This window comes from Phragmites australis, chromosome 10 (assembly GCF_958298935.1).
Source record: "Phragmites australis chromosome 10, lpPhrAust1.1, whole genome shotgun sequence".
NCBI lineage: Eukaryota > Viridiplantae > Streptophyta > Magnoliopsida > Poales > Poaceae > Phragmites > Phragmites australis.
In genome coordinates, this window is record NC_084930.1 from 32,749,584 (window position 1) to 32,765,409 (window position 15,826).

Genomic DNA, 15,826 nt, shown 5'->3' on the forward strand with positions numbered 1-15,826 from the left:
CTTCAAACCTGTTTCCGCGTATAGACTAATAGTCAGTGGAAGTGACAGTGACGCAAGTGTCATAACGTGTGCTTACGCCGGTGTGCCGACCCAATTAAAGAGGCACGGCCGCTCCAGGAACAGTTTTGTGATTTAGCCAATCATAAATATTCCGGTCACGAATAAGATTCGCATGAAGGTGTGTAAAAATGTAAATGAGTGACTGAGAAATAGAATATGTTTGGTTCATGTCTAACCTATTTATATCTAATCTTAGTTATATTAACAACTTTTAATAGAATGTCATAATTATGACCAACCACACTTTGTTAACTCTTTAACCTACATATCGTACACTTAGTTTTTTATTAACCCTATCACACTTGTAGTTAACAATTTATTCACCATTAACTTTATCACACTTGTAGTTAACCATTTATTCGCCACAACTCAGATTGGTCGTGGCACCATTAAACATTTACCAAATATGCCCTATAACGTAAGCACATCATATGAATGTGATTCCCTGCAAACCACGGTGGACTCCAAATGCGGAGCTTTACCGGAACAATTCATTTCCCACAGGAAAATGCAGGAATTTTACGAGAAACAATTCGATTCCCGTTGGAATAGGAAAATTCTGTGCCTTCCAAGTGAAGCCTCGAGCACTTGCTAGCTAGTTAGCATGAAGACAGAAACGGGTGAATCACAATCCTTTCTACTCTGCAATATCGTTGTCTTCCTCAATCTGCTTTTGCAGAGTGACTGATGACTCCCCAGAACAAATGGAACAACACAAAGTATGACACACTACAGTTTAACATTCTACAAATATATGGCACACTAATCTCGGTGTGCATACACTGATTGCGTAAGGCCATAAGGGTCAATAACGACTCAAAGAGTATTCAAGAATCATACACCACCACAACTCAAAAACATTCAATGAAAGACATGAGCCAGTGGAAGACCTGACATGTGAACATCATCTTGAATGACCTGCAACAAGAGACCGGAGAGCAACTAATGAGTTGTATGCAAGAGAATACTCCACTGATTATTTCAGAATACAACCAGAGATTCTATAACTACAGCTTCACCGACATAATGGACTACTGACTCAGTTCCAGCGAATTACATGAGCAAGTTAACATGAAGGATTTCATCTGATCACATGTTCAAGGATTTCTCCTGCTGTTACATTATCATGAAGATTGTCAGATTTCTTCATGTATAAGTATATGGTAGTGCAGTAACAAGCGGTATGACTCAAAAACCATAACAAACCATAACATATATCAATACTAGTATCCTTACATGTCTGATCTAGCACTACAAAACAGCTATAAAAACGGTATGCTCCAGGGAAAAAAGAAAGAATAACAACCCACCTCTGATCTGATACCACATCAACATTTCATTCTTTAGTCAAAGAACCCTGGTACTTCCCCTGGCATCGGAGCAAGTTCGTTCCTCCCAAACTTTTCCTCGTCAAAGAAGGATGCCTGCACCACACGCCCACCAAAGAACCGCCCTTGCAGATCAATCATCGCCTTTGTTGCTTCTTCTGCCCTCTCAAATTGTATGAAGATCCTTACAGCCTCGTCAGCAGGGAAGTTTGCCTGTGTGATCTCAAAGATCAGCACGCGCGACACCGTACCATACCTGGCGCACTCTGATGCCACCTCATCTTCCAGCTCATCGTCAACCTCACCAGGACCGACCTGCAAATGGTTCAGTCTCACGCATCAGAATGGTGTGCACTTTATTTAAGCACTAATGTTTTCCTTCGTGCTGAACAAATACAGTTCCTCTTCCTAGAAATGAATAATAATGCACTCTTTATCCAATAATGTTCAAACTTTTTAACATATCATCCCTCCACTCCAGGCATAAAAAATGCCTCACAGACTTAGTTTGTGTTTGGTTGAGCTGAGGCTTTTGGCTTTTGGGCTGAAAAGCTGGCTTCAGGCTTCTGGCTTCTGGCTGATGGCTTTTTGTTATTAGCTTTTGCAATAAATTTTTAGCTTCTCAGCACGCCAAAAGCCAGAAAAGCTCCTTTCAACCAGCTTCTAAGCTTTTAGTTCATTTACTCAGAAACTAGTTTTTCAGCTTTTCAAAAGTCAGCTTCTTAGCAGCCTGTTTGGTTGAGCTTCTGGCTTCTGAGAAGCAGAAGCCAGGAAAAAAGCCCAACCAAACAGGGCCTTAAGCAGGGTTGGGATCCAAGGACTCGCGCAGTTAAAACAGACATACAGTTCAACAAGATAACTGCATGAGTATTTATTTTAGAGAGGTTTTTGAAACCAAGATAGATATCTACCAATCATGTAGGATCAAATACTTAGTATCTGATTGATCAATTTTGTTTACCACGATCTTGAGTGAACACTGTGTCAAAACAGGGTGATAAAGTCATTACAGAACCAGCTTCGATCGTGTTAATTGGGTTTCACGGCCATTGCACACTGTCAAGATTCACTAATCTGACAGGAGCATCGCGGTGTTATTGTCAAAATCTTACAGAGAACTCACTATACGCTCAACTTTCATCTGGTGGGAGTTTGAACTAAAATTGAGCTTGTATCTTTTGAATAAGTTGAACTAAATCTCCAAAATGCATCCCAATCATATGTGCCAATAAAAATGATTGGGAGAAGACGAACTTCAGAAATCTGCAAGGCCTTCATCCAGCATTTCCAGATGTGTATTAACTAAAATCATCACAAAAGAGCCGTGTATGCTACGTAGTTACTCCTGGTTGCATTAGGAAGCTAATGGACCCGACAAAATATGCAGCTGAAACTATTTTGCATTATATTGTTTCGACCGTATTCTAAACAACAAAGTTACCAACTTACAATATCAGCAAATCCAATTTTTGTCGAGGAGAAGGTATTCTAAAAGAATGTGCATTGTAGACTATGAACTAAAGATCAATAACAGCAGAAGGCAGATAGCGATATTAAATTATGCAATGAGCAAGTTCTGCTTAGAAGTTTGCGTAATAATTCTGAGCATATAAATAGATCAGCACACATTCTGCAACTCATCGAATAATCCAATTCCTTACATAGCATTACCCAATACCCGTACATCGTATTAATTCAAAATTTATGCAAAACTGCAAAAACTGATATATTCAGCATTTGATTAACAGATGCGGCGCTCTTATCCTACACAAGTCCTGGGCAAAAGAAATGGTATTTACCATGTTGCGGAGCAGCAAAACTCTTGTCGGCTGGCCATCAAAGTTGACGGATTTTGGCTTCTTTTCTGACCTCGAATTGCTCTCATCAATAATAACCCCTCCCCTCCTATCGGTCTTCTTAGCAACTAGCGGTGCGGTGATCCCCTGCTCCTGCTTGCCGAGCCCCTGGCCTTCCTTCCACCCCATCTTGGCCATCATCCTCTGGGCGGCAGTCATCTGGCCGCCAGCTCCCACGCCCAAGCCAGCGGACGAGGAGCTCCCGATGGCGAACCCATCCACTTGCGGCGGGGACGAGGGGGTCCTCTGAGCAGCAGAGGCGCCGCTCATCGCTGCCCTCCGCTTCCACGCCTCCTCGCCGGAGATGTTAAGGGAGGATGCCCTGGATTGGTAATCTCTCTCCTCGCGCTCGCGGGCCTCCCTCTCCCGCTGCTCGCGCTCCTTCTCCCGCTCCTGCTCCTCCCGCCGCCGCCGCTCGAGCTCCTTGCTCAGCTCGGCCTCCTTGGCCCGCCGGAGCTTGTCCTTGCGATAGTCCTCGTAGTCGTTGGGCCTGGCGGGGTCGTACTCCTCCAGCACGGTGGACTGGACCGCGACGAAGGCGGGCTGGAAGGAGGCGGCGGCCTCGATAGGGGGAGCGGGGGTGGAAGCGGCCTTGGGCGGGCGCGGATGTTGGTTCCGGAGGAGGGACGGTGGAGGGGCGAATGTGGAGGCGGGCTTGCGGAGGGTGGGCGGCGCCATCTTGGTGGCGCTGGACCACACGGAGGCGGTGGAAGCCTTGTCGTCGTCGCCGGCCGACGAGGGCGGCGGCAGGTCGCCGTACAGCCCGCCCAGCATCTTGCCCTAGGGTTTGGCTGCTCTGATTTGGTTTGGGGAAGGAGACGGGGGCTTTGTGCGGGGAAAATTGCTTGTTTGCCACCAGGTTGCTTGCACTTCGAAGAATCGTCACCTTTTATTTTCGCTTAGATAGATTGCCACCAAAGTAGATTTTTGGGTTACGCTTTGTCATTCTTGGTTTTTTAATTTGTTTTCACATATTTTACTATATACCGGTCACGTGAAATATCTATATTACCTATGATCGAATTGAAGCAAGATAAGATGATACAGAGTCAGTATGTGTGTGGTGGCACAGACATGAGGGCGGCACTAGTGTGTGGTGGCGTGGGTCGGCGCACCTTAGGTCGTCGCCAGCATGGGGTGGTGCTGGCGCCAGGTGGCGTAGGTAGGTGCACCTCAGGGTCGCCATGGCGTGGGCCAGTGCGCCTCGGGTCGCTGTGGGCGTGGGGCGGCGCTAGAATCTGGTGGCGCGGCCGTCGGGCGGAGCTTGTGCGGGGTTGGTTGGCCCGGGTCGATACTATGGGGTGAGCGCAGGTGATGGGATATGGTTTAATCGGCTATGTGATCTCTCATCTATTTTAATTGGATCAGGAGTAAAACAAATATTTCACGTGGTGGTACATGGTAAAACATTTGAAAACAAATTATAAAATCAGGAATGGCAAAGTAGCTACCTAAATATCCACTTTGGTGGTAATTTATCAAAACAAAACTAAAAGGTGGTAATTATACGAAACACAAACAACTTGATGACAAAGAAGCAATTTTATCCTTTGTGCGATGCTCTAGTTTTTACTAGGGGGCGTGTTTTAAAAGGTAGTGCATGTTTTTACTCACCTCATGAGGGACGAGTAGTGATAATAATTGGGGCGTGGTGGTTATGATTACTACTCATCTATATCTGTATCTGCTAGTTTTTAGCTCATCTGTGGGTATATCCACGAAGGGTGAAGAGTGGGTAATAAACTTGCTGCCCACGGGTATACCCGTTTACTCGCAGCAACGGCGCGACGTTCCATCGATGAGGAGAGGGCGGTGAGGCTCGGCTGAGGTAGCGGGAGAGAAGGGGGAGGGTAGAGGGTCCTCACCGACAATGGATAATGAGCGAGGAGGGCAATGGAAACGATCGGAGGTGAAGACGGTAGTGGCGTGGATCTGACTTCGCCACCCATGCCATGACATCGTAGCGCGCGCAATCATCTCAGTGGCACACCCGGTGCGACCGCTTCTCCTGTCACGGCGCCTCTCGTCACCCTCCTTCGTTTGGCCTCCACGACCTCTCGACAACGGCGGAGGTGGAACTGGGTCTCTCCGCTGCATGGCAAGGCGGCCTGACTCTTGCTGCTCGCAGCTATAGTTGGGGCGTGGGGATCGTGCATCAACAGAGATGGCACTGCTATTCTCCGGGTGCGACTGCGAGCACTGGTCATCGTCATGGACAAGCGAGACAAGATGGGAGATATGATAGATTGAGAAACAGAGCGTGAGGCAGCCGCGAGGGTGGTCAGATGGGAGTGTGGGACAGTGGGTGAGGGGGGTTTTAGACTAGGGTTATATGGTGCCCACAAGTCATAGGAATTCGCAGATAAACGGGCGACACAAATAAGAGTTAAATTTACTCATACCCATACCTATACTCATATATCCATCGGGTAGTATTAACCGTGGGTACCAATTTAATATATACCCGATCTTATTAGGGTATTTGAAAATGGGTTAAATTGTCATTCATAGGGGCGAGGGCACTTGGAATCGGTTCCGACCTTGGATCTGGATCCTACCGTCCCACAGCTCGGATTAGCAGGAAGTCATCCAGGACTCGGTAAAGCACCCCAAGTCCCAAGGGAGCAAGAGCAAATCATCCTTTTATTTCTTTCTAGAATGTGCGATGCACATTATTTCATCAAGAAGGAAGAAAAAGTTTAGCATAAGTGTTTAAGTATAAGTGAACGAATTCGACCCTACGAGAGCGAGCAACCGCCATTTGCATAATTTCGAACATCCGCCGTTGCATAATTTCGAACTAACCTGAACACGACCTAAAATTCAAAAAAAAAATCTTAACAAAAACTAGAGACAATTCTAAAATCTTATGTAGATTTTTTTTCAAAAATAATATCGTTTCCATCATATTATATAGGAAGTAAGTTTGAAAAAATAAAAAAAAAGTTGAAACGTGCGGCTCAGTTATTAACTCATGCTAAGAAAAAGCTTAACATGCAAACACATATTTTTAGAGGTGTGATGGGTTAGTTATGAATTAATCTAGTCGTAACATATTTACACAATTCTGCATGTTACAATAACTAATTCATGATTTCATGTATTTTTAAAAGATATAGGATCATGTAATAAGACTAAAAAAATTAGTTTAATGATTTTTGAATTAGCAAAGAGTGAACTATGCATTGAAATTAGTTTAACAAATACATTTTCTCACAGAAATTTTTTAATTTTTTTATGAGTATAAATACTTTATCATGTAGATCATATTACAAAGAAAACAACAAAATTTGTTTCACTTGATTTGAAGCTCAGATGAATTAGTTATTGATTTTTTACAAGATTGAGTTAATTTTTGGGTTTTTTTTTACTTCACTGAAAATCGAGAAAACCGCTCGATAAATCGAGAAATTCGAGCGGTTACCAATAATGCGGAAAATTCGAGAAAACCGCTCGATAAATCTAAAAATCGCCTCGATACCAAACAGAGAATCTGATTTTTTTATCCAAATTTCAAATTTTAGCAAATAAATTTTGTGCAAATTTTAGTCGAGTTTCGAGCGGTTATCACGATATCCGCATATTTTCGATTACCGCTCGGGAGTGGTTACCGTTTGATAATTAAACCTTGATCCCACATAGGGACTAGAAACTGATCCACAGACCGAGCAACCAAAGGTACGATCATCAAACGAGCACCAGACATCGATTCTTACGTACTGATCGCCGTAAGTTCACCGTGAATTTAGCCAGGCGTAAAAGTTGTGCTTCAAGATATCGGCATGTGAAACTTGGAAATCAGCACTAGCAGCAGGTGCCGGCGAGTAAGATTTACAGTAAATTGTGTAAAAAGGAAAGCAATAATCCAAGAAACAAGTCATTTCCTCCATTCAACTGCAGTCATTTCAATCATATGAAATATAGTCTTATATCACTGAGAGCCACACAACACATGAATGTGATTCCATCCATACAAACCACAATGAGATACCAGGTATTGACTACTGAAATAACACGAAGACAAACCGGTGGATCACATGAACACCTTCAGCAGGTCTGCAATGTCACCGTTTTACTTCTTGCCCTTGTAAAGTGCATCGATGGCTCCCTGAACAATTTCAAATAAATTCAGTTAACTGGTGGAGATTTGTCTTACTTGCCGCATTTAAAAAGGTCGGCAAATAAATAAAATGATGGATCTAAATTTGGGGAGAGGAATTATTCAATATGATATCTGACCTGGTAGTACTTGAGCATTTGCGGCCGTTTCTTCTTGTATGTTGGGGTGATAAGGTTACGCTCGATATCAAATGGTAACGGGTCAAGATGGATAGCTTTTATGAACTCAAAGCCTTTCAGCTGGCAAAGGAAAAAATAAGTAAATGGCAATCATTTAAAACACAATTTGCATAGAAATGTGGACGCCACAAGCAGTAGTAGCAACTGTAGTTAGGATACTCTACCTTCTTTTCCTTCGCAATCTTTGCGAGTTCTGCAAGAATATGTTCTTTCGCCCTTGAATTTTCGCATAGCTCAGCAAAACTTCCAGTAATACCATTTTGTTCAGCCCACCGCTCAAGCGCTTGTTGGTTGGGATTAACGACAGCAACGAGAGAAGATTCAAAACTATTCCCATATACCCATATCTGAAATAGATTAATAGAAACATCAAAAAGGGACAAATGGTAAAGTGGATACAAGAGAGACCACAGAACAAATTATGTCTTCGATGTCTATCAAATGGTTCGAGGGAAAAGGACATGAGATAATTATTTTCCTTTTTCATAGTTTCAGTGGTCCACATTTGACTTGGATGATCATAACAGACTACTGGTGCAGGCTTTCAGCATTGCATTTCATTATAATTTCGTTTTGAGGTAATCAACATACTAGAGCCCAAAAAGTTAATCCGAAATAACAAATATTTATAATAATCAGAAACTTGCTTACAAGCAAGCAGGACGTAGAAACTTATGTGGCACAAAAAATCATTGCCTTATAATGAGCTTTGTTCCAATCAAACAGTACCCTTTAGTAGTTTCCTAACACTCCAAATCAGCTGGCCTAGATAGTTCTTTCAGCAAGCAGCATAAACATATGGGGGAAATGAAGATCTAAATTTCTGTTGTACATGTAAAAAAAATAAGACGGTGCCTTTCTAAGAGATTAAGTGAGTATAGTACTTACCGAATCTATCTCTTGAAGAACACCATACACATTCTCTAGATTTTCCACTGCAACATATTCTCCCTGCGAAAGCTTGAATATATTCTTCTTTCTATCAATGACTTTCAAGGATCCATCTGGTTGCCACTCACCAACATCTCCTGCATTACAAATGATATTATACTTAGAAACATCATGTAAAAGATACTCATGATATCCAGCTGTGTAAGAATGTTAACTGACACATCATGTTAAAGTTGCAGAAATAACTAACCTGTGTGAAACCATCCGTCAATCATGACTTCCTGTGTAAGGTCCTCTCTTTTGTAGTATCCAGAGAACAGAACCTTTCCCCTAATGCATATCTCTCCACGTGGAGTGCTAGACAAAGCATCATAACCCATCTCTGGAATTGACTCAAGGCGTACATCTATATGTTGAAGAGGCGGACCAACAGTCCCAAGCATGGAGAATTCATTTGGTATTGATACTATAGATCCCGCACAAGTTTCCGTCAGTCCTAAACATGGAAACATGCACAGTATTATCTAAAAGTACCAATCCATACTATGCACAAATTTATCACCTCGGGTGTTTTAATTATACTTGGTAAAAGAACTGAAACAATAAAAGATACATACCATAGCCTTGAACAACATACGAACATGTCACAACCCTAAAAAATTCTTCCACTGGTACAGCTAGAGGAGCACCGCCAGACACGATAACTCTTAATTTTCCACCGAGCCTTTCTTTCACCTTAATGATAAGCATTAAGTTAGAACAACAATGTACTGTTGAAGCTGACTTGACATTTTTAAGTATATCTGATGAGTTGCTAATCAACTTGTACCTTGCTGAAAACTAATTTGTCAAATAATGGAGCCGCCTTCTCATGTTTAATTCCTTTCCTCATGCTCTCCAGTTTCCTGATGATATGCTAATTTCTTATCATGGATGTAACAAAGTATACTGAATGCAAAAGCATGACTAGATTAAAAATATAAGAAAACAATAAAACCTCAGAGGATGTGAAAGATCGTAACAAGAAGACCATAAGAAATTAAGTGGCCATCCAGTGAACTTTGAGTACTCCTCGCAAAAATAAATTAATTGTATGCAAACTTACATCTTGTAAGCAATGTTGAATAAAGTTTTCTTCAGTATACCACCAGACGAAATCTTGGCTGTAAGACCTATGTAAGCGTAATAAATGCATCAAACATTAGTCAATGACATAGTAGGGGGCAAGCACAAGTATAAATTACATGTAACCTTCCACTGAAGTATTATATTACACAACCTCTATTTCTTAGAACTTCAATAGTTTGATGATCAATACTTTTAAGACATCCCTCTATGAGAAGTTTGGCAGTTTCTAGCTTATTCTCTTTTGCAACACTATCAGTTTTTTAATTTAGAAATATAATTGTGAGTTTGTGACAGCTATTGCAACTATGATATCCACAACAGCCGCAGCTAGCGGAAGCAGCTAGCTCCGCTGAAAGTAAAGCCATTATCAATGTACAATGGTTCATTGCAAACTATTGTGGAGTCTGGTTATTATGAATCAACTATAATATTACTTAAACAAATGCCTTTGGAAATAATGAAGTCATAAGAAAAAATGTAATTTAAACATGTGAACATTACAAAATGAGATATGATATGTCAGGGTATTGAATCGATTAAAGAGATACTTATTCATAGACAAGTATTGTCATCCAGTTATTACAGACAAGCTACGCAATCAACCAAAACCGGTTCAGTTAATTGACAAAACAATTGATTAGCTATACATTCAGGTATTAACACTTGATATCTGGAAATTACCTGAATATATCCTGTCAAGTACACGTGGAACAGCACAGAATACTGTTGGTTTTAGTGCTGCAATGTCATCAACCAATAGCTTGACATCCTACAGATGCATGACACCAATATCAGGAATTCAGGATGCACGATTGCCTAATACTCAAGAAGGAGTACTCAAGAATCATACCCCACGCCAAAATCCAATTCTTGATCCGTGGTAAATGAACACTTCCTCAAACATTCTATCAAAGACATGAGCTAGTGGAAGATATGACATATAAACATCATCTTGATTGAACTGCAATAAGAGAGTGGAGAGCAACCAATATGAGTTTTATGCAAGTGGATACCAACGATTCTTTCATAAAGAAAAATAGATATTCTGTACTTACAACTTCACCAACATACTGCATTACAGAATCAGGGCCCACGGTGTTTACAACAAGGCTTTCATTTGATATCATAACTCCTTTAGGGTCTCCTGTTGTACCGCTTGTGTACATTATCGTACAGATGTCAGATTTCTTCTTTTCAGGCATATCAAAATGATGAGAGCCACCCTATAAGAATGCAAGGTAGTCAAAAGTTTGTGCATTATATGACAAGTCCTTAGCACGAGATAAAACCCGAGCCGTATATATGAATTGCATGTACTTCAACTAGTTATTGTTTTGTATAGATAGTCTTGAGCTTGATCAACACAAAACACTAAGCGTGCCACAAATTTTATCTTCCTTGTAGTACCACAGGAATGTAAGTTTATGGAGGTTACACAAACTTCTATTACATAATATGTAACACGATTTTTATAAATTAATTTGGGCCTTTCCAATAAGTATTAAGGTTCTACTAGGGAGTTCTAGGTATAAAAAAAGCACAAATATATACGCTATGTGAAAGATTTGATGTATTTATCTACACAAATTTGAAAAGTGTTGCTACTTATACTGTGCTCTAGTCTTTGTTCTGGGCATGCAGTTTAGTTTTTGGCTGATATGTTGGGTTTCCACTCTCCATTCGAGACATGGTCCTCCATCAAAGTTGTGGTGCAACTATAACACCAGTGTTACAATCACTTATCTGCATATACATTTAGTACATAGGAAACTAATCATTCACGAGTCAGATATAAAATAAGGCAAAAGAGATTTTTTTTACCAACTTGGTAAAAATAATATCGGCTATTTTAAAAAAAGTGTGTCATGAAGCACTCATTTCCATAAGGTTCTACCGAAACACCTAAGTAATTAAGCTAGACAAAGACCAATGCTTACCGTGATCAGGAATTCCTCCCAAGAGAAAATGGACAGACCATGGTTTTTAGCTACCTCTTTATGGTCATTTGTGACACCCCCAAAGCTTATGATCGCTGGCAAACGAGATAAGAAAATCCATATGAGTTCCACATTGATGAACCATCTAACTAATTATGAATTAACATCATGTTATCGGAGGAACTTACTTTTCATATACTTCGAAGTGGCATGACAAGTTTTCAGGAGCTGCCATCGTTGAAAAAAGTTAGCAAATAGGAGACTGTCAAGTATAAACCAACTACAGTGGCAAGAAAGTCTAGAAAATAGGAATGCTATACATTATACAGCAATAATCACTACACGCACATTTGTTCGAAACAAATTTCACGAAACCATGGTTTGCATCTTGCTCTATCGAGCAGGCTATTCGGCTACCGGAGTAACAACGGTAAAACTAACACCTGCAGATCAGATCTCACCCCGCCGTTTCCGTTCGTCGGCCCGGAGGAATCGCCGCCGGGCGTCGCGAAACACGCCGGAATCGCCCGCGGAGACGAGACTGTCGCCCTCGCCTTCCTCGCGGGACAGGACAAACCGCTGCAGCGCCATTGTCACGACCGGAGCCACCGCGGCGGTGCGGAGCCGATGCGAAGAGCGGTGCGGCAAATCGCCGGACGGAGCATGTGGGGGGGGGGGGGGCAGCGGGGTCACGGCGGCGCCGCGAAGGCGAGAACGTCACCGGCGCATTGCCCCTCGGCCCAGCCGGGCGCCGGCCCTAGACGCGCGGTCTAGTCGGGCCGAAATGAGGGGAAGTTTGTAATTGAGCCCGTTGCCTCACTTTGGGCTGAGGCCTAATCGAGTAAACGGGCTCGTTTTTGTTTCGCCCAACTTGGGCTGATCCGGGGATATATGGATTCTATATGCAGGCCGAATGAAAGCAGACTGAGTGTAGTTATATTTGTTGAAAAAAGAGTATTTAGTTGTTTATATTTATCGTACAGATTGAGCTGAGTTTTTATTTGGCTTACCGAATCTAAGACCGTATAGCGGATGCAAGAGTTGATATTGCGATTGGTTGCTCGTATGAAGGTGATTTTATAGCCTGATAAATGGGTTCGTCTGTATGAGCGGATGTAGATCGAGCTGCAGCCTGTAGGTATATATTTGCATCCGTCGGGTCAGATTAAAACCGTGTATACGAATAACCAAACACATTTCTATCTAAGATTATACATGTTCACTATGTGGACAACCAATCAGCCCCCAAGTGATCAGTTTGGTTGGGAACGGGAGATTTTTTTCTCTCATCTAGTTCAAAAGTGCTTCCCTAGAAATTCCTGCTCGTGTTGAAAATGAAACGCAACATGGTTGAACAAGGAATCGATGATTAAGTAGCCCTACCTCTGCAATCTTCTTTTCCTCCACAAACGTGATCTGGATTTCAGCATGGCATATGATAAACTCTACTGCCCCGGCACCTGGAGAAAAAGACAGACAACACCACAGAAGTTTCTTTAGTTGAAGGAATACAATTATCCCAGCCTCTACAAGTTACAACTGCAGCTTAGGTTTGATTGTTTTTTCTTATCATTCTAACAAGCATGATAAGTAGCATATCTACCAAGTGAGTCGTAGAGCGGTACGCAGCAAACCCCGAGCGCATTGCAAGCCTGTGGAAGAAGATAAAATAAGAGCTCAGAATATATATATAGGTGCGCTCTATTTCAGTTCATGCAAAAATGCAGTCAGTGACAGCATCAATCTATAATGAGTGATGTATTGCCTCCATGCTGATGATCCATTCCGGACAGTTTGCACCGTATATACCACAGCATTCACCCTGAAAAATCGGCAGATCGCTTCAGAAACATCATAGAATTATTAATCCTTCAGTACAGTAGATGAGAAAAACATTAAAAGAAATTCGGTTTCTTGACAGTTGGCTCAGTGAAACTAGCTTCTCCGGAACAAATTGACAGTTTGTTTAAGAATTAGAATACGATATCCAGATGGATTGGGATGAAATCCATATGCCAGCACCTACGCAAGTCACAGATCAATTGGTCAACTCCTGAAGGGTGATGATTAAATAGCTGTTCAGAGTTCAGACGATTCTAAGAGTGGACTTTCTCCCCTGCGGCACAAGCAGACAAGCTGGACTTTGGGCAAGCCGGTTGGAATTCGTTAATCTCCGGTGATTATTGTTTTGTTGGGCGTGATCTCATTGCAAATAAATTACTCGTTCAATATATATAAAAAAGGCCCTTCCGATATCTCTGGACTCATCGCAACTGTGTGAGGTCAAGCTGTTGATGGTGAGCCAGTATTATTGCGAAACCAATGAAACTCATCATCAACAGCTTGGATTAAGTGGCGGATAATTATATAGTCGTGCATCCAACGAACCAATTTCTGAGATGCATGAGTGGTGAGCTAACGTGCTATCCAATAATTATCCAAGAAAATAAATGTGAAAAAATTACCTGTTTGATTCCGGATTTGCTGATGGAGGCTGCAAGCTTCATCACGATATCGTAGACTTCCATGTAACTCATCCATGTATACTCACCAGCCTGCATATATATATATGTATATAAAAACATATATTTACACCATGCAAGATGATGAGAAGAAAATCAGGTGACAGCTTGATGCATACGAATCTGTTACTTATATATGCTACTACAGTAGTACAAACGTCTCCGTTCTACGATTGAGTAAATGTCGTTTTGGAGAAAATGGTTTAATTTGAGTTTGCATATTCTTGTGGCTTTGCGCGGTTCCTTAAACCAACATATATGTCCACCAAATACCCCCTTATTGATCGCTTACGATTAACAGTATTACAGAGATGAGTATATATAGGAGCAAACTATGCCGAAAAAACTAAAGTAGTAACTCTCTTGACTTGTTCTATGTCATAATGCGTACCGAGCTAAACCATCATCCTTTCAAACGACGACCAATTTCCCGTATTTGACTATTACCGGTATATTCAAGCGAAGTCACTTTCCTCAGAGCTTTCAATCTTCCAATCAGATATTCATAGTACTAGTCTATCTTCTAGAATTCCAAAAGGTAGACAGAAAAAAAAGTTGGAATTTTCTCGTCAATTCCAGCCGAGGAATTACCTCGCCGTCGACCACACTCCGGCGACCGAGCATCGGGTTGTTGGGGTACTTCTCCACGGCCGTCCTGCCAAATCAGAAACCATACAAGGCGTATGATCAGAAAATCAAACAAAATAATCCGTGCCACGGTCGAAGCATCGGTTCCTACGTACGTACGGATCACCATCGGTTCACCGTGAATTTTGACGTAGAATTAAAAGTTGGGGTTCAGATATGCGAATTAGCTTGGAAGTGGCGGCTGCGGCAGGCGACAGCACAGCTGCCGGCGAGCTGAAGGATTGGCAGGATAAGAAGCGCCAAGCGAGAGTTGCATGGATGCTCACCGGAAGATGTCCCAGCAGCTGTCGAGCCCAGGCGGGGGCTGCAGGAGGCCATCCTTGGCCAGCACGTTGCGGTACGCCGGGCCGGCAGTCTCCGTCGCCTTCTCCACCTCCACCAAGTACTTCATCTTCTCCGACGAGAGAGAGAGAGAGAGAGACGGGAGAAGAGGAAAGATGAGGCTGCTAATACCTTGCTAGTTGACATCTAGAGGTTTGAGCAGGGAGATATAGGCGACGGTGCCCCCTACGTGTTGTGCTGACTATTGACTTCCCTGGCACATGCTGCGATTTCAATTTCGTTTTATAATTTTTTAACCGACGAAAAGATATTTTGTTCTACCAAAAATTCTTGAAATTCACAAAATTTTACTAAAATTTCAGCAAAATTTTAACCCTTGCACATGGACTGGAGAAAGTACTGTTCACCACACGCGTTACCATAAGTCTTAACCCAAGTTAACTGCTCACCACACGCCTTACCTTTAGCAAGCGTTGACGAGCCTCGCCGTACTTTCTACAGCTCGTGTTTGACATTGTCCTGCTGAACGGAGCTCGTGCACCCAAAACGGCGTCCATAAGTACGTTGACACGAGAAACGAACGTAGCTTAAAAATCCTGGTGGGGTATCATGCTCATCTTTGATTCGAGTTACAGATTTGCCACAGGTGCTTAACTTCTTTTGAAATTATTATTCCGAATTAGAAATAGTACACGTATATATGAGTACGTTTAGTGGTAAAATTTGTGCCCGTCCTCTTTAAAGGTACATCTCCGATATAGTTTAGATTTATGATAGAGTATGTAAGGTGAGTGGGTGTGAGCATTCAATTAATATTGAAAAAATAAGTATGTTGATGTGGATGGATAAACACTTTGCTCACAAGAAAAGTAGAA

At 42.0% G+C, this 15,826-nt stretch overlaps 2 protein-coding genes across 2 annotated transcripts; both read right to left on the reverse strand.

The window, feature by feature from the left end:
• Nucleotides 1-681: 681 nt before the first annotated feature.
• On the reverse strand, nucleotides 682-4,116 carry LOC133930827 (DNA-damage-repair/toleration protein DRT111, chloroplastic). The gene is made up of 3 exons (XM_062377584.1): nucleotides 3,188-4,116; nucleotides 1,371-1,703; nucleotides 682-978 (listed from the first exon to the last, which is right to left on the reverse strand). The coding sequence occupies exons 1-2, from the start codon at nucleotides 4,016-4,018 to the stop codon at nucleotides 1,404-1,406; spliced, it is 1,131 nt and encodes a 376-aa protein (XP_062233568.1). The 5' UTR covers nucleotides 4,019-4,116; the 3' UTR covers nucleotides 682-978; nucleotides 1,371-1,403.
• Nucleotides 4,117-7,105: 2,989 nt separating this feature from the next.
• Nucleotides 7,106-15,140, reverse strand: LOC133930828 (long chain acyl-CoA synthetase 4-like). The gene is made up of 19 exons (XM_062377585.1): nucleotides 14,936-15,140; nucleotides 14,613-14,676; nucleotides 13,965-14,054; nucleotides 13,265-13,321; nucleotides 13,103-13,151; nucleotides 12,883-12,959; nucleotides 11,688-11,727; nucleotides 11,500-11,594; nucleotides 10,618-10,785; nucleotides 10,413-10,523; nucleotides 10,244-10,331; nucleotides 9,540-9,606; nucleotides 9,264-9,339; nucleotides 9,052-9,169; nucleotides 8,685-8,930; nucleotides 8,432-8,571; nucleotides 7,708-7,890; nucleotides 7,484-7,603; nucleotides 7,106-7,352 (listed from the first exon to the last, which is right to left on the reverse strand). Exons 1-19 carry the CDS (start codon nucleotides 15,058-15,060, stop codon nucleotides 7,317-7,319), a joined length of 1,950 nt encoding a protein of 649 aa, XP_062233569.1. The 5' UTR covers nucleotides 15,061-15,140; the 3' UTR covers nucleotides 7,106-7,316.
• Between the last annotated feature and the right edge of the window lie 686 nt (nucleotides 15,141-15,826).